Genomic DNA, 26,732 nt, shown 5'->3' on the forward strand with positions numbered 1-26,732 from the left:
CTTCAAGTTCCGATCCATTGCACATGTTTCCAAAACCAGATGGCAAACAGGAAAAGGACTTGCTGCCAAACCTCTATTGTTAGTAGATGTACAAGATGGAGGCGTTGTTCTCCAATTTGCCTTGATCTCTGTGGGAAAGCACTTAGCCTTCCCTCTATGTCTCAACCCCCGCAACATCATCAGATTAAGAGATCACCAAGAGAAGTGAAATTATATAGACATTCTAAAACAGTTTACCAACTTGTTAAAATGGCATCAAATGGCACCAGAGGAATTTTTCCCGTTATATTTATGATGTCATTAAGACAAGGCAACAAGAACCCACACCCTTCTTTGTGCGGGGAATGCTACAAATCCTGTTCTCTACCACTTCATGAAGTAGGGCCGCCCCGAGATCCTGCCCGATCCTCAAGGCGGCCAATTAACATTGCTCATTGAAAGCTCATTTCGGGGCATGTTTTGATTTTGACAGGGCCACACAGGCTGAATGCGCTGTCTGGGGCAGACCAGCTGAACGGAGGTGGATACATAGCGGGAGCCAATAATGGCCGCCCCAGGGAATTAGCTGGGCCCCACGAAAGGGTGAACGACGCAGAGTGGGACATAGCCATTAGGAAACAGGTGCCATCGTGTCAGAAAGGAGGAGAGTGGGCTGTAAGTGCCCGGGTAGTGCAGGGGGTTGTCACCCTGCTGGCATTGTGGAGACTTAAGAGGAAGGGCAAGGCTGCCAAGCACAAATAGGGACCACCTGAGCATAAGGAAGCAGCATCTGGCAATGGGGGCACAACTCTCAGATTTTGTTTCCTATGGCGATGAAGAGCAACAACTTCTGCAGGAAGGGCAGAGCCCCGGACATCAAGAGGGCAGAGGATAGGAACCAGGGGCTGGAAGGAGATGGAGGCCATAACCTCAGCCTAGAATCTACTGCTAAAGAAGGAGCAACCTGGAGATGACCAAGGACCAGTGCCAGAGGAGACTGGGACTTTCCGGGGAAATGGTCACAGAGATCTGTGTCCTCATCAGCGAAGACCTCACACCTGGCAACAATGCTTACTAAACCCTGCCTGTAGCCCTCAAAGTCACTATGGCCCTGAATTTCTTCACTTCTGGCTCCTCCCAAGGATCACATGCGGACCTTGGTGGCATCTCACAAACGGCTGCACACCACTACATCTCGCAGATCACTGATGCCCTATTTGTGAGAGCTGGAGAATACATTCAGTTCCAGACAGATGTGGCCTCTCAAGCAGAGAGGGAAATTATTGGCCAAAAAAGGGCCTCTTCCTGCCGCCGCTGGCATTTTACCAGTGGCGGGTGCCTCTGTCATGTGAGGACACTGCCCAGTAACTCTAGGCGGCCTCTGTGTGGGCTGGTTGGGGGGGGGGGGGGGGGGCGGTCCCTCCTCCATGGGCAATCTGATTGGCCTGCAGCTCTTGGAGGCGGGATCCCTGTTCTTAAAGGGACGTGGACCCTGACATTGGGCAGTTAATTGCCTGTGTGCCATAAGATGCAGCCAGGGGTCCTCTAAACAGCCGAGGTGGAGTTCTCCGTGCCTTTTGGCCTAGTGTCGGGACCCCCGCTGGTTGCTTAAAATCCAGCGTGCGGTTCCAGTGCCTGGATTGGTCAGGTGATGCCCTGCAATATACTCCTGCAAGAGTCTAACTCATTGAGGTGGTCTGCTTATCAGAGGAAGAGGAGGAACAGGTTGTAGAAGAGGAGAAGAGCAAGAGGAGGTGGAGGAGGAAGAGGCAGAACAATGGAGGTGCCCTGGCTGCACAAAGGAGTGGACCAGCCTGGCATGGGGCTGAAGAGTCTCATCAGGATGCCAATGTCAGGGTTCACCTGATCCAGACAAGTTTCGACTGAGCCAAAGAGGCCCATAATCATGATGGTGCACTGTCATCCTCCTCGGTGATTGCCTCAGCCCTTGGCTGGCGCTCTAAATGGCTGGAGGGGACCAGCTTCAGCCCAACTGGCATCCCCTCCAGACATCCCTGCTCCATTAGAGTCAAGGCTATGTGCACTTCCTACATGCCCTCCAACGATGCCGCATCTGGCTCTCCATGAGGTTGGCCACTCTCTCAATGGCAGAGCTCATGTGCTCAAAGCCCTGAGACATGGCGGTGCACATGAGCTGAATGGACTCCTGCATCCTCAGCCCATGACCCTGCACTGCCTCAGGGAACTCCGACATGTGGGAGCAAATCTCCTACTGCTGTTCTAGATGGAGACTCATTTCCTGTTACTCCTAAGGCCATGCATCTGTGCCTAGCTAAGCAGGGATGTGTTGGGTCCTCCATCCTCTGGGGGCTACCCACAACTGGCGCTGCCTCTGGCACCTCCTCCTACACACTAGTGCCATAATTATCACCCATGCCACCCTATCAAACCGTGTGCAAGAACCCATTGCGTTGACTGCATCTGCACTGGTGGAGGGTGCGCTTGTAATGTGTGACTGTGCCTCTTCAGAGCTTTGCTGTTGCTGCACATGGCCCGGTGGTGCGGCAGATGGTCTAATTGCCTCAACATCAACACAAGAAGGGATCATGAGAACTAGTCTTGGAACGCGGAGCCTTCCAGTGTCTGGTTTGCTGCCGGATGGGGTGGAGTGCAATGTATCCACTTAATGAACACATTGTACTCTCTAATCACCATCTCCACCCTGGATGCCCATATCACCTTGCCCGATTTGCTCTTCATCCGTGACCTTGCATATGTCCATGACACCCTCCTCCATGGTGGTGATAACGTGAAGGTAGGGAAGGCCTCCTCCCATTTGGGCCCTCTCGTGAGCATTATGTGCCCTTTTCTCCTGCAAGGTCAAAAGAGAGCGTGATAAGGCAGTGCTGATCTCTATTGCCAATGACAGCTACACCAATTCATTTAAAGCTGCTGAAAGGTCCTCAGTATCACTGTAGCTCTGAGCCTTTGAGGAGTCGGTAAGTGTCCTGGGCACACACTCTACAAGGCACAAGTCAGGAGTGTGATGGAATACTCTCCACTTGCCTGGATGGGTGGAGCTCCAACAACACTCAAGAAGCTTGACACCATCCAGGACAAAGCAGCAGGCTTGATTAGCACCTCATCCACAAACATTCACCCCCTCCACCACTGACGCACAGTGGCAGCAATGTGTACCATCTACAAGATTCACTGCAGCAATGCACCAAGGCTCCTTAAGCAGCACCTTCCAGACCCGCGACTTCTACCACCTAGAATGACATGGGCATGGGAACACCTCCAAGCCACACATCATCCTGACTTGGAACTATATCGCCGTTCCTTCACTATAACTGGGTCAAAATCCTGGAACTCCCTTCCTAACAGCACTGTGGGTGTACCTACCCCACATGGACTGCAGTGGTTCAAGAAGGTAGCTCACCACCACCTTCTCAAGGGCAATTAGGGATGGGCAATAAATGCTGGCATAATCAGCGATGCCCACATCACACGAACGGATAAGAAAAAAAATCACTCCTCCCATGTTCAAGAGGAGCAAGTACCCTCAGGCTCCTCAGCTGGTGTGTCTGCTAGAGGGTGAGTACCCAGAGGCCTATCCTGAGGGTTGGGGCTTGCACTCACCTTCAGCAAGGTGATCATTGAACCTCTTCTAGATCCAACTTCTGCACACCACACTGCTTCTGCTGACTGTGTCAGCGATCTCCGTCCAGGTCTGCTTTATCTGGGTGAGTGGCCTCCTCTTGCCACCCTCCGGGAAGAGGACCTCCCTCCTCTCCCTTATTTCCTCGAGTCGGACCTCCAGGTCCAGATCGGAGAATCGAAGGACTGCCCTTTCCCGGGTTCCAGGCCTCCACCTCTCCTGAGACATTCTTTTATTTGAAGATTCAGTGATGTTCAAGACTGGTGGTGAAGCTGTGAAACAGCAGCCACAGTAATGGCTGCCATGGTCTGTTTAAATTGGGCCCACACTTGCACAGTCCCCCCTCCGTTCCCACCCTCACGGCTACTAATGAGCCCCAAACTCGTCTCCATGCTGATTAAGGGAGTGCCCCCGTCAAAGTTGGGGCCGATGACTGCTCCCCCCAAGGGGCAGGTTTGGGACCCAGAAACGGTCCCGACTTCTGTTTCCCACCCCCGAAGGAAAGTCCTGCCTTCTTGCAATAACTCCTTTGGCAGTAACTGTTTTTTTTTCAAAAAAGAGAGTCTGCTCTTGATTTGGAGTCTTACTTCATGGGACTGAAAAATTGGGAGTCTTACGAATTGGGCATGCTAACCTTCATACCAAATTCTCTAATGCAATTATTCACCTCCAAGACTCTGTGCCATGAAAATAGTCTTCAAAGATTCACTGTCCTGTCAGATTCAATGTTGATTGGCAATAACTGTTACAGTTTGAGTACAATCCTAAACTTTTTCTAATGTTCCCAGGCTGACTGCAGTTTCCATCAGTAGACACTGTCCTTTATGGACCAGACCTGTGTCGATATTATTTGTTGGATATGGACGAAGTTTAGCCATTAACCCCAAATTTAAGTAAATTATTTACTGGAGCAAACATGGGATGTCCACAACATTCTTCCATCGTCTAGGAAAGATGGAGAAATAAAATGCCATTTGACCACTATACATCCGAGATTATTGTCCAAATTTATTTATGTATTTAGTATATATATAGGAACAGAAAGAAATAACAGGGGACTAATGCAGTGCAACAATCAAACTTACAAAATGCTAATTTTTTTCAAGTCCATAATTCTCAAAGCCTTTCTCAGCACATTTTGGTGGCATAACCCTTTATAATGGTTACTTACTAAGCTCCTATTCCTCTGAATGTGGGTGAGGGTTGGGCAGGATATTAAATCTTGGGATCAGTTAGGTTCTTGTTGCTCCCAGCTCCACATTCAGCTATTTTAACAAAACCTTCCTTAATGGCGGTGGCCTGTAACAGTCCCTTTCTGGACTGTCAGTTGGCCACAAATAGAATAAAAACAGAAAGGGACATCAGTTTTGATAAAAGGTCACAGACCTGAAAAGTTTACTCGGTTTCTCTCTCCACAGATGCTGCCAGACCTGCTGAGTATTTCCAGCACTTTCTGTTTTTATTTCAGATTTCCGGCATCGGCAGTATTTTGCTTTTATTTTAGGCCACATATAGACCTGGTTGGGGAAGTGACAGCGGCATTAGGCCCTTTGAATATGCAAATACGGGTTCTAACATCTGTTTCAGGCATGGGCTCCAGATGACTTTTTTTGCTCAAAACAATATGGTGAATGGCACACTCCAGCGCGTGTTTCCTGTCTGCTATATTGGAGGCTTAGGCACCCGTTTAGCGCCAGGAAAAACATCAGGTGCCATCTAATTTCTCGGCCAAACTTTCATTGTGCTACTTTAGTTTAATTTGCAGCAAAGCCCTGAATCACTGTACAACTACCTTCCCTGCATTTTAAAGGAGGCATTTTATGAGCTGCACAAAACAATCTTTCAGGGAGCTTCGTTTGAACCAAAGGTGGTACTTTCTCATGGCTCTTTGAAAGTGAGATACTTATCGAATAAACAAAAGCTGGATTTTAAACCTTTTTTTAAAAAATGAGGAATATACTTCCTTTCTGCGAAATTACTTATCGGCAGGACATATGAAAACAGGATAAAGTCATGACCGTACAGGAAAAGTAAACACTGGATTAAGTATTCTGTGGAAGCATAAGGAAGCCTTTGAAGGTCTGTTCTTCTGCAGTGCATACTTTATAACCTGTTCAATACTTCTGAGAAATGATCCAGTCACAAAGAGATATCCAAAAGACCAAGGTCTTTTACCTAAAAAAGCCCGTTAACTTTTTATGCTCATGAAGATTGTAGAATCAAAGAATGTTTGAAATGCCAACTTTGCTGGTGTTCTTGGGTTTCAATTGTGTGTTGTAAAAGCTTCTTCACAATGAGCTATAGCTGCCTCCTCCAAGATTATATTGTCCTTCAGGTATAATGAGAACTCGGATGTCGAAAAAAATGATCTGTAGTATGATGAAGCAAAGAGTTTTTCTTATCTAGCATAGTACATTTCATCAACAGAGAACTCCAGCACAGTATGAATTTGGAATATCAGAGTTAATGGTGCAAACTGACCAAAAAGTCAGTAATTACGGACCAAGAACGGTTACACATTCTTCACAGAACTTGCACAGTTGCAACAAATTATAAATTGTAACAGTGCATTTTATACATTTCATTATACTAATTAGAGACTGTTACTAGGTGAAGGTTTTACAAAATAAAGTGACGCTCACCTGAATCAGATATCTGAAAAATAAGGGCCTGCATGTCATGGAGGCATAGAGTCATTTACAGAAGGTGACCATTCGGCCCATTGAGTCCATGCCGGCTGTCCATGAAGCAATCCAGTCAGTCCCACTCCCCCGCTCAATCCGTGTAGCCTTGAAAGATTATTTTGTTCAAGTGGCCATCCAATTTCCTTTTGAAATCATTGATTGTTTCCGCTTCCACCACTCTTGTTTGCAGCGAGTTCCAGGTCATTACCACTCACTGAGTAAAAAAGTTCTTCCCCACATTTCCCCCACATCTCTTGCCCAAAACCTTTAATCTGTGTTCCCTAGTCCTTGTACCATCAGTTAATGGAACAGTTTTTCCTTGTCAAATGTATCTGAACCTATCATAATCTTGTACATCTCTATCAAATCTCCCCTCAATCTCTTTTGCTCCAAGGGAACAATCCCAGCTTCTCCAACCTAACCTTGTAAGTAAAATCCCCCATCCCTCGAACCATTCCCTCTCAAGGACCCTCACATACTTCCTAAAGTGTGGTGCCAGAGCGGGGCCTAACCAGAGCTTTATAAAGGTTCAACATAACTTCCCTGCTTTTGTACTCAATGCCATTTATATAGCATCTTCAATGCAGTTAAGTGTTCTGAAGTGCTTCACAACAGGGTAATCAGCCAAAAATTGGCACTGAGAGTAAAAAGGAGACATTAGGACAAGTGACCAAAAGCTTGGTCAAAGAGGTAGATTTTAAGAAGAGTTTTAAAAGAGAAAAGTGGAGAGATGGAGAGATTTAGGGAGGAAATACCAGACTTTAATGTTGAGATGGCTGAAGACATGACCATCAGTGCAACATTTTTCTTTTATTCATATTACTCTGTCCATCTTAAGTTATTTATCAAAAACAAATAAAATCATTTGAGTTACAACACTGTTCTGATTCTGCCGCGTTGCTATTCCTTGTTATTCAAGCAGTATATGACATAAGTTGGCATGTGTACCACGAATAGTAACACATCAAGAGATTCAAATTAAATGAAATCAAAATATCTGCCCAAGCTTTGCTTAGAGTTCATAGCATCACCTGAACCCTTGCTATGTTACTGATTTGAAACACATTTTTAGTTTTATGTTTTGGCAACCTAACCCACTCAAATCATATTTATAAGATATTTAGAAATGTCAACATGAGCAAAGTTTTCTAATTAAAATAGACAATAATTACATGGAGCTCTCCATTAGTAACATTTTACAATCTGACCACACCCTTTTATAGAACTGTTCAGACATTAGTAAAGTAATTTTTGTCACACTTCTGGGAGAAATTTGAGACGACAGTTAAGGTTATCCCTTAAACTGGAAACAGAAGTGCACCCAAAGAGGTTAAACTCAGTACTGTCATTTGTTCCATCTCCTTTAACACACCTGCTTTACCAATTATGCATGGAAATCTGTTGAAGTTTTATATTGCAATATGATTAAACTCAGAGCTTGAGCTTGCTTTAAAACATACAGGTCCAAAACTTACTGACTGTTTTCAGAAAAGTCTTCACAACCTATCTCCCAACGACTATAAAAAGGAGAATTGAAATACAGCTTTAATAACATATTAAACTATCGAGGTGTTCTTTTGCCTGAAAGTAAGTACCTTTGTCTATAAATTAAAAGAATTTGCTGAGCATTATTGCATTTCTTGAATTTAATTTAAATTAATTCAGATCGGAAGGTAATGCCCGTTTGTTAATTAATCTATCTTTGAAATTATTAATGATTTGGAAGACAATCAAAGATCATTGCGATTAAGAAAATCCACAGAATAGAGTTTGACTTTGTAGTCTGCAATAATATTCTTTAATTTTGCAAAATATAATAAATCCTTACAGAACTTGCCCATTAATTTGATGGAAAATGTAAGTCAGCTTATGGTTCTTCAATACTGGAGATCTTTAGATGTGTAGATTGTAACCCTTGGCATGTAGGTGCACTTGAGAAAAACCGGTTATAAATAAAGTTTCTCACTTTAATATCGAATCCTGAGGTGAATCAGTAGAAAATAAAGAGTGAGAAAAGCTATAAAAAAAGAGACTATGTATTTGATTGATTGATCATGGACGGATGCCTCAATGAATTCTGTAATACCCTGCAATCCACTCTTATCTGCATGAAGGGAACCAAATAAATAGCATTGGCGCCTGGCAATTCTGCAGTGACTGGTTAATGCAGCCAATGTTTACTCAGAAACCTGATTAAACTGCTCCAATTTGACATTTGTGGGCCATCTTTCTACCTGTGCTTGACAGCATTAGTTTTCAGTTAGAATTAACCTTTGATAACTACAGACAGAGCTCCAAATTTTGTTAATCCCTGCTACTTTAACATTAACTCTATAAAGTTTATGCTGTGGTGAATATGATTGTTCCCATTAAGACAAAATGTGAAAAATAATAGTTATTACTTATAATATGCAGTGTAAATACAAAGAGATTTGTGTTCGATTCTACCCCTATACTCACACAATTGTGCTATTGGAAACAAGTGAAATCTTGAAGTTTTTAAATGAGTCACAACTCTTTAAAGACTATTTTTAAATTGCATGCATAAAAAAAAAGACAAAAAATTGAATCTGGCATGATGATAATTTCAGAACAATTAGACCGGCGCTTTGAAATTATAAGTTCTCTGGTTGTTGCCCGTGCCACGTGATAGCGAAGCGAGGAATAGGGAGAGAGAGGAGTTGAACACGTGGCTGCAGGGATGGTGCAGGAGGGAGGGTTTTGGTTTCCTGGATAACTGGGGCTCTTTCTGGGGTAGGTGGGACCTCTACAAACAGGATGGTCTTCACCTGAACCAGAGGGGTACCAATATCCTGGGGGGGGAGATTTTCTAGTGCTCTTCGGGGGGGTTTAAACTAATTCAGCAGGGGGATGGGAACCTAAATTGTAGTGCCAGTGGACAGGATGTTGAGAGTATTGAGGTCAGGGATAAGGTTACAAGGACGCAAGAGGGCACTGGCAAGCAAGAACCTGGTTTAAAGTGTGTCTACTTCAACGCCAGGAGCATCCAGAATAAGGTGGGTGAGCTTGCAGCATGGGTTGGTACCTGGGATCTCGATGTAGTGGCCATTTCGGAGACATGGGTAGATCAGGGGCAGGAATGGATGTTGCAGGTTCCGGGATTTAGATGTTTCAGTAAGAACAGAGAAGATGGTAAAAGAGGGGGGGGGGGGGGTGTGGCATTGTTAATCAAGGAGAGTATTACAGCGACAGAAAGGACGTTTGAGGACTCGTCTACTGAGGTAGTATGGGCCGAGGTTAGAAACAGGAGAGGTGAGGTCACCCTGTTGGGAGTCTTTTATAGACCTCCAAATAGTTCCAGAGATGTAGAGGAAAGGATAGCGAAGATGATTCTCGACAGGAGCGAGAGTAACAGGGTAGTTGTTATGGGGGATTTTAACTTTCCAAATATCGACTGGAAATACTATAGTTCGAGTACTTTAGATGGGTCAGTTTTTGTCCAGTGTGTGCAGGAGGGTTTTCTGACACAGTATGTAGACAGGCCAACCAGGGGCGATGCCACATTGGATTTGGTACTGGGTAATGAACCCGGCCAGGTGTTAGATTTAGATGTAGGTGAGCACTTTGGTGATAGTGATCACAATTCGGTTAGGTTTACCTTAGCGATGGGCAGGGACAGGTATATACCGCAGGGCAAGAATTATAGCTGGGGGAAAGGAAATTATGATGCGATTAGGCAAGATTTAGGATGCGTAGGATGGGGAAGGAAACTGCAGGGGATGGGAACAATCGAAATGTGGAGCTTATTCAAAGAGCAGCTACTGCGTGTCCTTGATAAGTATGTACCTGTGAGGCAGGGAGGAAGTTGTCGAGCGAGGGAGGGAGCCGTGGTTTACTAAAGAAGTTGAAGCGCTTGTCAAGAGGAAGAAGAAGGCTTTTGTTAGGATGAGACGTGAAGGCTCAGTTAGGGCGCTTGAGAGTTACAAGCTAGCCAGGAAGGATCTAAAGGGAGAGCTAAGAAGAGCAAGGAGAGGACACGAGAAGTCATTGGCGGATAGGATCAGGGAAAACCCTAAGGCTTTCTATAGGTATATCAGGAATAAAAGAATGACTAGAGTTAGATTAGGGCCAATGAAGGATAGTAGTGGGAAGTTGTGTGTGGAATCAGAGGAGATAGGGGAAGTGTTAAATGAATATTTTGCGTCAGTATTTACAGTAGAGAAAGAAAATGTTGTCGAGGAGAATACTGAGATTCAGGCTACTAGGCGAGATGGGATTGAGGTTCACAAGGAGGAGGTGTTATCAATTTTGGAAAGTGTGAAAATAGATAAGTCCCCTGGGCCAGATGGGATTTATCCTAGGATTCTCTGGGAAGCTAGGGAGGAGATTGCAGAGCCTTTGTCCTTGATCTTTATGGCGTCATCGTCGACAGGAATAGTGCCGGAAGACTGGAGGATAGCAAATGTTGTCCCCTTGTTCAAGAAGGGGAGTAGAGACAGCCCTGGTAATTATAGACCTGTGAGCCTTACTTCGGTTGTGGGTAAAATGTTGGAAAAGGTTATAAGAGACAGGATGTATAATCATCTTGAAAAGAATAAGTTCATTAGCGATAGTCAGCACGGTTTTGTGACGGGTAGGTCGTGCCTCACAAACCTTATTGAGTTTTTCGAGAAGGTGACCAAACAGGTGGATGAGGGTAAAGCAGTGGATGTGGTGTATATGGATTTCAGTAAGGCGTTTGATAAAGTTCCCCATGGTAGGCTATTGCAGAAAATACGGAAGTATGGGATTGAAGGTGATTTAGAGCTTTGGATCAGAAATTGGCTAGCTGAAAGAAGACAGAGGGTGGTGGTTGATGGCAAATGTTCATCCTGGAGTTTAGTTACTAGTGGTGTACCGTAAGGATCTGTTTTGGGGCCACTGCTGTTTGTCATTTTTATAAATGACCTGGAAGAGGGTGTAGAAGGGTGGGTTAGTAAATTTGCGGATGACACTAAGGTCGGTGGAGTTGTGGATAGTGCCGAAGGATGTTGTAGGGTACAGAGGGACATAGATAGGCTGCAGAGCTGGGCAGAGACATGGCAAATGGAGTTTAATGCGGAAAAGTGCGAGGTGATTCACTTTGGAAGGAGTAACAGGAATGCAGTGTACTGGGCTAATGGGAAGATTCTTGGTAGTGTAGATGAACAGAGAGATCTTGGTGTCCAGGTGCATAAATCCCTGAAGGTTGCTACCCAGGTTAATAGGGCTGTTAAGAAGGCATATGGTGTGTTAGCTTTTATTAGTAGGGGGATCGAGTTTCGGAGCCACGATGTCATGCTGCAGCTGTACAAAACTCTGGTGAGACCGCACCTGGAGTATTGTGTGCAGTTCTGGTCACCGCATTATAGGAAGGATGTGGAAGCTATGGAAAGGGTGCAGAGGAGATTTACTAGGATGTTGCCTGGTATGGAGGGAAGGTCTTATGAGGAAAGGCTGAGGGACTTGAGGTTGTTTTCGTTGGAGAGAAGGAGGAGGAGAGGTGACTTAATAGAGACATACAAGATAATCAGAGGGTTAGATAGGGTGGATAGTGAGAGTCTTTTTCCTTGGATGGTGATGGCAAACACGAGGGGACATAGCTTTAAGTTGAGGGGTGATAGATATAGGACAGATGTCAGAGGTAGTTTCTTTACTCAGAGAGTAGTAAAGGCGTGGAACGCCCTGCCTGCAAAAGTAGTAGACTCGCCAACTTTAAGGGCATTTAAGTGGTCATTGGATAGACATATGGATGAAAATGGAATAGTGTAGGTCAGATGGTTTCACAGGTCGGCGCAACATCGAGGGCCAAAGGGCCTGTACTGCGCTGTAATGTTCTAATTCTAAGTTCCATATTCAGACAAGGTCATGTAAATACAGAAGTTTTGGTTTCTGAAAGAAACCTAAGGGATCAGCCACTGTAGGCCTGGGATGTGATTTTACTCAATGCTCAATTATCTTAAGCAATCTTATCAGACTGAAACTGAATGATATCTGCCAAGTTCAGAGGCCCGCGGAGCTCCAAAATAAGCTACAGGCACCAGTTTAAAATGTTAAACTAAATGGTGTTGATGGCCTCTAATAAAAAGACTTTAATGGCAATTTGTAACTGGAGTTGTGGAAAGCTAATGACCCAGACAAGACTGAAACTGAAAATTAGGAAGGCCTTTAAATTTAAACGAAGAGTGTTGGTGGAAGAAGGGCAGGAATTTTTGAGCGGATCCAGAACTTTAGACCAGGGATCTGCTCACATTGCTCTTCTTTTGGGTTCTCTGCCCTCATTTGCTGTCAGAGAGAGATGCACCCAGCTAGTGTTTACTGCAGCAATGCAAATGTGCAGATTCATATTGCATGGAGTCATCCCTCCTCAAGTCTGTCGTTTGTACCCTTCCCTTTACTCATGCAAACTACTCTAGGATTAAAGTAACAATTTTTCTGTTGGTCTTAGAGACAAGGGGTAACTGGTTTCTTAAAGAAGAACTGCATGACTATCGTCCTTCAAAAGCTTCAGGTAGCTGTAATTTTTGTTTGCCTAGGGCAACCTTGAAAAAATTCTCGAACCAGTGAGAGTTTAAGCTTCATTTTGCGGATTCCTAAGGAAGTGCATTTCCAGTAAGAAAACTTTGGAAAAGTGTTCAAAGGAATGTGTCAATATTAATTTATCAGCAGCGTTATCTGAGTGAAATAAAAATAAAAGCTTTTGATATACTTTACATTGCACAGTACTCCAGTAGTAAAAGAACTCCCAGCGTTACAATGTTACCAGTTATATAATGCATATTTTCAATTCCAGTCATTCCTATCCATAATAACCCTTCAATTAAGGAACAGGTTTACTCTCCCTTACATCAGGTCAACATCACCGGTCAATAACGTGAACTGGAACCAGCAACTCAAACTCAGAAATGGTTTCAGAACAAGGCTCTTGTGATCCACCTCCTCTTTACTTGTGCCCCTTAGCAGATATGATTTCTCATATTTTTGGGATCTGTCTTCACAGACCTTTGGATTTGGGATGTTGCTGGAGCTACATATAGGCCTGTCAGCAGCAAAGCCATGGTGCTCACTCCTGACCTCTTAGAAAGCTGCCCACGAAGATCTAGTGATCACTCTGGATTTCCCCTTTCCTGACAATAGTTTGAATCTGGCACCAAGTCAAGGGGATCTCCAAGTATCTATCAGTACTGATGTCATCATGCAGGGTAAGCAGCCAATCACAGTGATGTATGCTCACAGACAGCAAACCAAGTATTAAAAAGCACTGAATCCCTTCGCTTTCCATTTTAAAATTTTTACAGATAGCAAAATAAGTAATTGGGACATACACATAGGTTTAAGGTGGAAGCTAAAATATCATAAACAAACTTTCAAAACATTTTTAAAATGTGTAATTTATCATAATGGAGACATTTGACACTCAACGGATATAAAATTACTCTTTCAGAGCCAGTGAGGTTTTTTAGCAGCAATTATGAACGTAGCCCGCTCTTAAAAACCCAGTCACACCTCATTCAACAAGGCGTAACTTTTTCAGGGGCTTTTGCTATGAGACTAGTAGCATAAGAGTGGAAGTTCTCATCAGTTCAATGATTTCCCATTGATTGCATTCTGGGGGAACCTCAACAGTGCACTCTATAGAGAAGAGTAGAATTACCAACAGCAACATCTGGAGTTCTGCGTTTAACTACGCATATGTGGACTCCAGAGGTTACTACCAGTTTTACAGTAGTAATGACAGTGAACACTGGCAGTTTTGTCATCATTGTTATTACAAAATCCACGGCTAGGTTAATTAAATAGGTATTGGGATTGTAGCTCTTGACAAAAAGTTAATGAGTAACTCCAGTTTAAAAAAGAATCACAAATGTCCAAATTTCTTCTACAAATTATCTTCATGGTTACAATGCTATTACAACTCCTCAATTCAGTCAGTCCCACTATTGAACATCTAATATATTCTTATCATAGAATCAAAGAATGGTTACAGCACAGAAGGACGTCGTTCGGCCCATCAAGTCCATGCCAACTTCCTGCAAGAGTAATTTAGTGAATCCCACTCCCCCACCCTTTTTTCTCTTCAGTTGATTATCCAATCCGCTTTTGAAAACCACAGTTGAATCTACCTCCACCACACTCTCAGACAGTGAATTCCAGATCCTAACCACTTGCTGCATAAAAAAGTATTTCCTTATATTGCAATATATTCTATATATTTTTGGAAGCTCCCTTGATGGTTAAACTGTCTTATCCCAGTAGTAGCTGATCTATAAGCAAGCAGGATATCCCTGGTTCAATCCCAAATCTGCACTGAGTTTTGCCAGCACGTGTGATGACAGAGGTTTGGACCAGTGAGGGGAAAAATCAAAATTACTCTGAATTAGTATCTAGTGACCAATGGTAGAAGGACAATTATGGGTGTCAGTTGAGGACAGCAGCTTGTCATGCCCCATATGAACCAAAGAACCTGCTGATGCTCCCCGTCAAAGCTCATAAATGAATAATGTTCACTTAAGAGAATTGCTGCACTGTTACCAGCAGTCACAGAATCACACCCCAAGATGTAAATTTGCCTTTATAAATAAAGACACGGCGTACAAAAGCAAGGAAGTTATGCCAAATGTTTATAAAACACTGGTTAGGTCCCAGCTGGAGTATTGTTTTCAATTCTGAGTACCACACTTTAGGAAGGATGGCAAGACCTTGGAGAGGGTGCAGAAGAGATTTACTAGGTTGGTACCAGAGAAGAAAGATTTCAGTTATATGGAGAGAGTGGGGAAACTGGGTATGTTCTACTCAGATCAGTGAAGGATAAGAGGGGATTTGATAGAGATGATAAAAATCATGACTGGTTTTGACAGAGTAAATTAGGAGAAACTGTTTCAAATGGCAGAAGGGTCAGTAACCAGAAGATACAGACTTAAGGTGATTGGCCAAAGAACTAGAGGTGACATGATGAAAGAAAGAATTTACACCAATGATCTGGAATGCATTGTCTCAGAGCCTGGAGGAACCAGATTCAACAATGAGCTTCAGTAAGGAAATTAGATAAATACTTGAAGGGAAAGCATTTACAGGGCTATAGAGAAAGAGCAAGGGAAGACGACTAATTGGATAGCTCTTTCAAAAAGCCAGCACCGGCTCGATGGGCCGAGCGATCTCCTGCTGTGCTGTATCAATCTATGATTGTATGTGGCACAATATTTTTGTAATAGTTTAATAAAAGTAAACTGCATTTCTCATTTGCAGAATTAAAATATTTCCGAACACCTTTTCCAAGGATCTCCTGAAACTATGCATTCTATACAAATGGATGTCAAGTTTGTTCACGCCCTAATAACATTAGTCTCTATTGTACAGTGTACAAATGGCTAGCCTGACTACGGTGGGATACCAGTTTTATTTAACAACGAAGAAGGAGATCCCACGGTGTTGTCACTCAGTGGAAGAATCACTTCTGACTACTTCAGATACTTTGGTATTGAAGATTATCCTTTAGAATGTGACTGTCTTATCCATTGGCCCACTGCAATGTTTTGTGATAACAGGGCACTGCTGTATGTACCATTGATGTTGCCATTTAGAAGCCAGTATCTGTACATCCAAGGCAATTGCATCCAGCACCTTCCTGAAGGGGGTTTCAAGAACACGACTGCCCTAAAATGGATGATCTTGGACAGAAACAACATTAGTAGTAAGAATATTGGTAAAGACGTGTTTTGTAGTCTTAACCAACTTGAAAATCTGTACATGAATTACAATAACTTGATAGAGGTACCAGCACAACTACCTCGCAGCTTAAAACAGCTGAGACTGGCACACAATAGATTTAAAAAGCTCTCCCAAGAACCATTTGAAAACCTAGAGAATTTAGTGATGTTACTGCTTCATGGCAATCAACTGACAACAATCAATGGCGGTGATATGAAAGGTGAAATTAATTTGTTTAATATTAATTTATCACAGAGTTTACTTCACTCTTAATAAAATGTGTAGGTCATTCTCATCACAAGTAAATGGACTTTTGCAACAAAAAAAAAGCTCTCAATTGAAATAGACTCTCATCAAAAATTGACTCTCCCATTCTCATTGATTAACTAAAATGAATTGGTTAAGCAATCTATTTTAAATAGAGTGCAACAACAAAAACAACTTGTATTTATAGAGACAAGAAATGCTGGAACCACTCAGCAGGTCTGGCAGCATCTGTGAAAAGAGAAGCAGAGTTAACATTTCGGGTCAGTGACCCTTCTTCGGAACTGACAAACATTAGAAAAGTCACAGGTTAGAAGCAAGAGAGGTGGGGGTGGGGCAAGAGACAACAAAGGAGGAGGTGTAGATTGGACAAGGCCACATAGCTGACCAAAAGTTCATGGAACAAAGGCAAACAATATGTTTGCGGAACATCTCCGCTCAGTCCGCAAGCAGGACCCTGAGCTTCCAGTTGCTTGCCATTTCAACACTCCCCCCTGCTCACATCTCTGTCCTGGGATTGCTGCAGTGTTCCAGTGAACATCAACGCAAGCTCGAGGAACAGCATCTCATCTACCGATTAGGCACACTACAGCCTGGCGGACTGAACATCGAATTCAATAATTTCAGAGCATGACAGCCCCCCATTTTACTTTCATTTTTAGTTATTTTTTCTTTTACATTTATTTCATTTCATCTTAGTTTGTTCAGTTTGCTTACCCACTTTTTTTTCAGGTTTGCACTTGCTGCTATTCAATATTCAGTCCGTTAACACCTAATCTGTACTAATGCTTTGTCTTTCAACACACCATTAACATATTGTTTGCCTTTGCTCCATGACCTTTTGGTCAGCTATGTGGCCTTGTCCAATCTACACCTTCTCCTTTGTTATCTCTTGCCCCACCCCCACCTCACTTGCTTATAACCTGTGACTTTTCTAATATTTGTCAGTTCCGAAGAAGGGTCACTGACCCGAAATGTTAACTCTGCTTCTCTTTCCACAGATGCTGCCAGACCTGCTGAGTGGTCCTAGCATTTCTTGTTTTTATTTCAGATTTCCAGCATCTGCAGTATTTTGCTTTTATTTTATTGTATTTATAGAGCATCTTCATCATATTAAAACGTCTCAAGCCGCTGCACATGGGGCATGTCATGCTAGGCCCCCACCTGCCAAGAATGAGGCACTTTAAATTTTGTCATGAACATTGATCTTTAACTGTTGCTGGAATGAGGAAATGACTTGTTAAATAGATCAGCCGTGGCTGGAAAAATACATTTGCATATTAACAGACAGTGCTAGGGACCATTTCCTGACACATTCAACTCACAATGGACCTTGATCACCAGATATTGTGGGTAAGAGGAGCATTCCAGAGACTGCTAAGGTGATACAATCCAGGACTGGTTAGACCAACTGGTCATATGACTAACCGGCTGCTCCAGGGTTTATTGAATTGGCCACAGAGAGTTTGAACTCAGGAACACTGTTTGTTCCTGGATTGAGAAGATCTCTCTTGTCTGTTCCCAACTCGTTCTCATGGAACTCCAAATACAATGAAGACACATGAACCCCAAGAGAGAAAAGTCTCCTACAGCGAACAAGGCTTAAGAATAATACTGGGCCCCAACGAAAAGCAAGATCTTCCTACAATCAAGAACTCTACAGTGAGCTGGAGGAACTGTAACAAAAACTCTTCAGCTATTGCCTCAAATTTTTCCACTTTATTTTTCTACTGCTCTCTTCTGTCTCTATTTGCATGCGTGTATCCCGTATGCATGCTAGCGTGGGCATGTCGTGTACCCATAGGCATCAACTGAATTAGAGTTTAAGTTAAAGTTCAATAAATTTCAATCGTTCTTCTTTAAACCTAAGAAAACCTGTTTGTGCTGGTTTCTTTGCCTTATAATTGGAAAGTGGTGAACAAGGATTCACCAAGGGGGAGCTAAAAACACGGTGTGTTTAAAAATTAAACCCTGTTACAGTAAGACCAGGTGAAGACTGAAAGGGAACCCCTAGACCTCTTTCGCACCTGGTCGTAACAGGGCATTATAAAGCAAAATATGAGACCGAGCCACATAAGGAGATATTAGGGCAGATGACCAAAAGCTTGGTCAAAGAGGTAGGTTTTATGAAATGTCTCAAAGGAGGAAAGGAGAGGCAGAGAGGTATAGGGAGCAAATTGCAGAGCTGAGGGCCTTGGCAGCTGAAGGCTCGGCCACCAACGATGGAGCAATTAAAACCGGAGATGCATATGAGGCCTGAATTAGAGGAGTGCAGATATCTCGGAGGGTTGTGCGGCTGGAGGAGATTACACAGATAGGGAGGGGCGAGGTCATGGAAGGATTTGAAAACAAGGGTGAGGATTTTAAAATTAAGTCATTGCTTAACTGGGAGCCAGTGTAGTTCAGCGAGCACAGGGGTGATGGGAAAACGGGACTTGGTGTGAGTTAGGCCACGGGCAGCAGAACTTTAAATGACCTCAAGTTTATGGAGGGTAGAACATGGAAAGACAGCCAGGAATGCCCAGTAAAATACAAGCATTCGTAAATTAATCATCGATTAGGGATCTGGGAGGTAAAATAATTACAGAAATGTTATAATCAACTAATATACAAGCACTGTACAACTTCACAGGATCTGAATGGCACACAAATGTAAAATTAGTCATCATCACATTATTAGATTACTTCAAATACAAACACAAGCAAATTCAAAAAGTAGCTGCATTAAGGCTTAGAGCAAGGTTTGCTGATTAAGTAGAGTGGGAGAGGACAGAAAACAGAATTGCAGCAACAGCGAGAGACCCTGCAAGATCTTCTATAATGCAAACAGAGGGATGGAATTCAAGCAGCAAAGGCACAAGGACAAGACAGCTGAATAAAGCAGAACTTTAATATGTGATGTTTAAATAACCCGAGATACCAAAGACCTTGTTAATATAGTTAATTATGATCCAACTATCCTACCGTTACATTTGCTGCAGCACACAGGGGGTTTGGATTTCTGGTCAGTTCAAATAAACAATGCTCATTTTCTTCAATATTCTACTTGTGCATGTTGGTGAATTAAAATGACACTATAGCTAATTCTGTTTGTGAATCTTGTGTCTTAAGCACCTTGAATAAACACCAGTCTCTTCCACACTACCTGTTTATTGTTTGTTGCTAGATCTCTTTCCAATCAGTCATATATTCTAGAAGGTTCTTCTTTGCTGTACTTGACTAGGTTATTCTTGGCTTTCCATCGTTCCCTATTCCATCGGAGAACTATTTCAGCGCATACTGGGGTATTCTGCATTTTTGACAAGTAATCAACCAACCAAGGAGTTTTTGCTTCACAACTTGGCTTACTAACAGCAGTTTTGTTCTTTTACTGGCTTTCTGGTTTCACAGATTATCTGTACAGCTGATCCTGAGTCAATTGATGCCAAATGTGTCAAGATTTTCTATGTAGACTTTGCCATTGTCTAGAGTTGTGTCATGTAGCCAGGTGGATAACATATTGCTATTGTATAGTTTGATTTTTTTGTTTTGGTTTGCTATTTCTGCAAAATTTATTTAGCTTGTCGAAAGCAGTACCCATTTTGCCAACTTTATCTGTTGACTCTCCTCCAATGTAGCATTGCTGCATATGGTATGTACACAATAAATGGAGGTCTATGTTCTGTGTCTCTAAGCTTGATGTTAAAATTAGTATCATCTGTTCCAACTGTCATGTTTTTTTCTCTCCTGAGATATTTTTAGTCAAACCCATTACCCAATTTGTTAATGATGTCTGTTTTTCTTTATATTTCTGGCAATAGTGTTACAACAACCACAAAATCTAGATCATCCACTGTTTGCTCCATCTTTTCTCTGTTTGTGCACATTAGCTGGTCTCCAACGACTCTAAATGTCAGACTCACTAGACACATTCCTGCTTTAATTTTAGCCTCCCCCCCACTGCCCTATCTTCCACCATAACAAATTACCCATTCTAATAAGTTCCTAAATGATATTTTTTGCTTTCTGCGGAAATTTATATTAGTGTAAAATTACCACAGTACAAGTCCTTCTTGGTTATCAAAGTGTACTATAAAATAGATGTTAATGATGAAGTTGATATGTGGTTTATTCATGGTTTTGCCAGGTTATGAAAAATGTCAATGCTTTCTATATGTGACTCTGAGTTGCAGTTAATGACTGAATAATGAGGCAGATTGCAGGCAAAAGGATCACTTTAAATTACTGGGAAAGCACTGGAGCCAAAGCAAAATAATGTTTGGAATTAGATGGCGTTTTCAGCACATTAATGTAACTAGGATCACAGGTCATTGACCGAATGGAGTCTGAGAGCTTAATCACATTAGCTCTGTTAATTTACGGCTGGTTTCCTTTTCATTTTCTTATTTTGGTTTCTCTCATTTTCTTCCTACCCTTTCTTAAGGGAGTGACTTAAGCTAAATTGTAGTTCAAGCAGCAACAGTAGCTTTCTATTACCTTGTCTAAATGACCACTCTTCATATAGAAGACTAGGTAGTGAGTGTCTGCTGGCTACCCAATCATGGAGGATATAGTGGATTAACCTGTCCTTATGACCAGATATCTACACATACTTGTGGTAAAGGCCATCAAGAGTGGGAATCTTTGGTGATTTTGTTTTGTCAGTTTGTCTCCATTGTAGCACTCTTGCCTGAGTCACCAGGTTATAGGTTCAAAGATCACTCTAGGACTTGGGTAGGTCATCTAAGCTGCCACTTCAGTGTAGTATTGAGGGAATGCTACACTGTCACAGCTATCTTTTGGATAAGGTCTTTCTAGATGAATGTAGAAAATCAAACAGCATTATCTGATAAAGAGCAGGGGACTTTCTACTGACGTTCAATCCAACATTTATCCCTCAATCAATAAAATAGATTAACTTGTCATTTGTCTCAATTGCTGCTTATGAGATCTTTCGGTGTCCAAATTGGTTGCTGCAAATACTTGCATAACAATAGTGGCTGCACATCAAAATAAAATCAATCCATTGATTTTAAAGGACTTTGCAATGCTCCATGGCTTGATAAGATGCTCTATTAACGCAAGCGCTTTCTTTCATTTCTTCCTACTCTAGTGGCACTGAGGTTTGCAGCATTCCCGTTGTTGCCCAACTGATATTGGGTAACCAAGGAGCAGAACTTCTGATCTTCTTGGGCTGTGTAGTTTATTACCACATTTCGTGATCAATATACATAGAGCCATGGGGAACAAGATGCTTGATTGACATTTCTAAAGCAAAGCACATGATTTCACTATTTCAAGGGAAGACAACAAGATAAGTAAACTCCACCAATGGTATGCCTCATTTTTTTTTTAAACTTTAAAGTCATCTGTAGAATCACTTGTTCTTTTAAAGGCAATTAGATTGGGGATCCCTCAATGGCTTACAGAGTTTATCTATTGAATGATGAGCCTTAGAAACAAAGAAGGCCCCAAGTTCATTTACTGGTCTGTGCTGAGTTAGATCATCTCAGGTGCAATAGTAAGGACACTATAATTGGCTTCACAGCTACTGGAAAAGAAGTGGGACATTGTCCAGGATTCCCACCCAGATAACAATCCAGCAAGCCTTGATGGAAATGCATGTGAAGACAGAAATTGATTCATATGTGTTGTCCTCTCTGTTTAAATGACCTAAAAAAAAAACTTACTGTCAATATCCATATATGAATAATAACTATTTGAGGTACCATGAGGTGCCCGACACTTATGGGACTGTATCCAACAAGGAGAAAACACCTTCATGTCAGGAGTGGAGGAGAAAAAAAAAATAAGAGAAAAGATGCTTTTTTCATAGGACATGAAAATGTTCTAGTTACAAGTTATGTAGCTTACATAAAGATGAATAGATGTTAAAAGCTCCAGAGAAGAAAGTTCAATGTTATTGTAACTATGACTGACTGAGGTGATTTTCCAGCAGAAGTCTTCACCTATATTTTCAGCCTTTACATTTATTCACAACTGCCTTGATTCCATTATGTTTGAAGTCTATCAGATGACTGAAGTAAGATAAATGGAGCAATACGTTCAATTCTGAATAGTAACTCATATTTCCCTTTATACCATCACAGGATTGAAGTCTCTTATTCACCTGGATTTAAGTTATCAATTGACTGTGTTCCCCAAGAATCTTCCAGTTACAATCCAGCAACTCTACTGCACCAACAATTTTTTCGAAACGCTTACAGAAGATTATTTTGCACAGTTTCATAGACTCCTTTACCTGCGGTTGAGTCATAATAAATTTACCATCAAGGGTCTAGCACCAAATAGTTTCAACATCTCCACCCTGATTGAACTGGGCTTGTCCTACAACAATTTGACCTCCATTCCACATGTCCATAAAAACCTCCGATATCACTGATTTGATTGGCTTCCATATAGAGATAAGAAACTTTTATATGTTGCAAAACCCCTTTTTCTGGGAATTTTCTTGGGCCTTCTCCTGCACCATCACCATAATTTTGGAAGAAGTTTAGCAAAAACTCTGTTGCCTGTCCCCAGTACATTAAATGTACAAATCCTCATTCTTGTCTTTAGAATCCTGCACAATCTCATCCCAATTTATTTTTGCAACCTCATAATCTGTCCTGGACCTGATGGACATCTTGATGACCAAGGTGGCAAGATTTCCTACCTTGATCCTATTTTCTGCAATCTTCCCCACATTCCTCTGCCTCTCCACTTCCATTTTGACCTTTAAAAACCTTCCCAAAACCATTTTTATTCAACAAGCTTTCAGATGTCTCCCTCCATTGCTCAGTGACCATTTCCTTACTTTCTGTAGAGCACCCAATAGGGAATTCAGGAGAAACTTCTTTATCCAGACAGTGTTAGCTTGTGGAACTTGCTACTGCAAGGCGTAGTTGAGGTGACTAGTATAGATGCATTTAAGGCGAAACTAGATAAACGCATTAAGGGGAAAGGAATCGTAGTATAAGTTGATGGGGTTAGATGAAGAAGGTTGGGAGCAGGCTCATGTGGACCGTAAACACTGGCATCATGGACCTGTTGGGCCAAGTAGCCTGTTCACTGTGCTGTAAGTACTACATAATACCTTGGTTCATATATATATATATATATATATATGAACCAAGGTATTATGTAGTACTTACAGCACAGTGAACAGGCTACTTGGCCCAACAGGTCCATGATGCCAGTGTTTACGGTCCACATGAGCCTGCTCCCAACCTTCTTCATCTATATACATATATACATATACATATACACACATACTAATTTGAATTGCTTTAATCAAGGATTAAAATAATTTGCCCGTATGAAGTAAATATTAGTCAATTATGATGTTTAAAAAGATGTTAAGCTGCCTGATATAGAATCACAGACACCAGGGGGGTAATTATGTTCTCAGTGGATGAGCCTCCCTCAGGATCAGAGAATCACAGAATCCTTACAGCGCAGAAGGAGGCCATTCGGCCCATCGTGTCTGTACTGGCTTTCTTAAAGAAGAACTCCCTTAGTTCCATTGCCCTGCCTTCTCCCCATAACCCTGCATATTCTTCCCTTTCATATAACTGTCTAATTCCCTTTTGAATGCCTCAATTGAACCTGCCTCCACCACATTCTCAGGCAGCACATTCCAGACCTTAACCACTCGCTGTGTGAAAAAGTTCCTCCTCATGTCATTTTTGTTTCTCTTACCAAATACTTTAAATCTGTGCCCTCTCCTTCTTGATTCCTTCATAAGTGGGAACAGTTTCCCTCCATCTACTCCGTCCAGACCCCACGTGATTTTGAATACCTCTATCAAATCACCTCTCAGCCCTCTCCTCTCCAAGGAAAACAGCCCCAACCTCTCCAATCCATCCTCACAACCGAAATTCCTCATCCCTGGAACCACCCTCGCAAATTCCTCCCTACACATACATAATCACAGTTTTATCATGGTGATTTCGTGCTACAGAAGGTGAATAATCAAAACTCAGAGAACTCATTACCACACACTGACTGACCAGTTAAAAAACTGAGACTGTCTTACTCTGTCTGCAACTGTTACAGAGTCACATTGTCACGAACAAGTTAAGTTAAATATTCACTCCTTGCAGATTCCAATTCATACTATATAAAAGCTTCCTGGAAGCAGTGAATGAAGTCAGTTTATATAATAGAGATGTGCAACAGCTGCCAACTTTAGTCTGGATGTTAAAATTTGGACTTTATACCAACCCTTCAATTTGTGTTCTCAGCAATGAGCCAGTTTCCATAGGAAACTGATGCCCAGATTTTCCTCACCACATTGTTAGATTTTTGGGTGGATAGGGGCCGACAATGGGCAGAAGTCCATGGAATTTTGCTTGCTTTGCAACCGAACATACCCTCCAGTCAGTGGGAGGGAATTTGATAACAGGTTATCGACCTGAAATATTCACCATTTTTCTCACCACAGATGCTGCCTGACCCATGGAGTGTTTCCAGTGTTTTCAGTTTTTATTTCAGATTTCCAGCATCTGTAGTATTGTGCTTTTGACTTAATTGGGCTGGATTCTATCGAGCCCTCGACTTCGGGATCCGTGGCAGCGGAGGGGTGGAGGAGGTCAAATGAGCTTCATGGGCATGTAGGGGATGGTGGGAAGGGTTATAGTTTGATGTTTGTGCACTTTGGAGTGTTGTGGGAGAGGTCAAATGGTAAAGGTAAGTGTCCTGTGGGGGAAAAGGGCAAAACATTAATTTAATTATTATTGGGTGGGGGGGGGGGGGGGGCGGTTGTGAGAGGGGAAAAAGATGTTTTTATTTATTTTCAATAACTCTTTCTTTAAATATTTAAATTTGCCATTAGGGCTAACAGCCCATTAAAAATGCCGTCAGCGCCTGCGCGCAGGCAGTTAACGCTATTGCCGGGGATGGACAGCCCGCCACCTCCATGTGATCGGGGAGGAAGGGGGGGGGGGGGGGGGCGGGGTGCCTACCCAGGCTATTTAAATGAGCCACCGTGCTTGGAATTGCAGCTGCTCTTTGGCATGCGGCTCGCGCGGGCGGGCTGCCATTTTCTTTGCCCGCCAACTTATAGAATTCAGCCCAATATTTCTATAGTGAATAAGAAAGCAAGCATAGATTAATTCAAAAATAACATCCTATAAAATGGCTGCTGTCTTTTCTCACAATAGAGAAGTAAAAATAAAACAGTGAAGGATAAACTGTGAATATAATATAAAGGCACAGTAACAGTAGGCATGAACAGTACAAAATCATTACATATTAATATTCATCTAAGATGGCACCAAAAGGGTTAAATTAGTTACAACTTTGTACATTGGCAAAGATAATTGGACTTGGCTCAAGCAAACTGGGCTATGATACAACATGGTAAATTGCAACAGGCTAAGATTATTTAGACCCATCTATTTCATGCTGAATATATTTGTGACTTATCCCTTAGTATGAGATGGCACTCCAACAACAATACATATGCATACAAAAGAGTTTCATCAAGTTATATTTGGTGTCTATTTAACTAAATAATAACAAAAAACCTATATAGTGACTTCCACAAACTGTGTATTCCAAACTGCATTATAGCCAATGGAGGTACAAAAAAATCTAGAGAGAATAGCTTGGGATATTGGGAACATTATCAGTAGTGAGCTCAGATCAGTACAGCTAGCACTTAATTTGCCATTGAAGGCAGGCCTGATTTCCGTGACAGTGCAGTTAGGCAAGTGCCATGCTTTTGGTTTTGCTGGGACAGGTTGTCAGGAGCAGACAGAACATTCAGCTAGCTTGTACTGACCAGTGATGAATTTTATAATCACTGGCCTGAATGAACCTTCAACTGCCACCAGTGAGAATTTGATGGGCAAAACATAAAGTCACAAACCATTAATCTGGAGTTGAGGAAACCACTGCATTTTATAATGCAAAGAATTACCCAGTACCAGCAGCCTTAGGATATATTCCAGAACCATTTCAAACAGATTGATAATAAACCAACACAGCACCAGGTGTCTTCAGGCAAAAATAACACTTCCATCTTGATTCCAATAGAAATAAAAGGGAAACCTTATGTTGGAACTCTGAAATGAAAACTGAAGAGGCTGGGAATGCAAAGCAGGTCAGTCAGTATATGAAAGAAGAAGAACTGGCACTTATATAGTGTTTTCACTACCTTGGGATGTCCCAAAGGGCATCACAGTTAATGAGTCACTTTTGAAGTGTCATCACTGTTGTAATTTAGGGAAAGCCAATTTTCATACAACAGGGCCCCACAAGCATCACCGAGATAAATAGCCAGATAATCTGTTTTAGTAATGTCACTTGAGGGATTAACAGGTTGGTTTAACATCCCATCCATCAGCGCACCTGACAGCACAGCACTCCCTTGGTACTGCATTGATGTGTCAGCCTAGATTATGTGCTCAAGTCACTGGAGTGGGATTCAAAACCACAACCTCTGACTCAGAGGCAAAAGGGGTACCACTCGGCTGAGGTAAACAAAGATAGATTAATGTTTCAGATGGAAC

The 26,732-nt window shown here is 42.2% G+C and overlaps 1 protein-coding gene across 1 annotated transcript; it reads left to right on the plus strand.

The window, feature by feature from the left end:
* Positions 1-1,084: 1,084 nt before the first annotated feature.
* Positions 1,085-22,618, plus strand: LOC137384030 (lumican-like). The gene is made up of 6 exons (XM_068057595.1): positions 1,085-1,327; positions 5,367-5,495; positions 6,901-6,975; positions 12,713-12,775; positions 15,637-16,192; positions 22,326-22,618. Exons 1-6 carry the CDS (start codon positions 1,085-1,087, stop codon positions 22,616-22,618), a joined length of 1,359 nt encoding a protein of 452 aa, XP_067913696.1.
* Positions 22,619-26,732: the final 4,114 nt, after the last annotated feature.

The sequence above is a fragment of the Heterodontus francisci genome, chromosome 25 (genome assembly GCF_036365525.1).
Source record: "Heterodontus francisci isolate sHetFra1 chromosome 25, sHetFra1.hap1, whole genome shotgun sequence".
NCBI classification, from domain to species: domain Eukaryota; kingdom Metazoa; phylum Chordata; class Chondrichthyes; order Heterodontiformes; family Heterodontidae; genus Heterodontus; species Heterodontus francisci.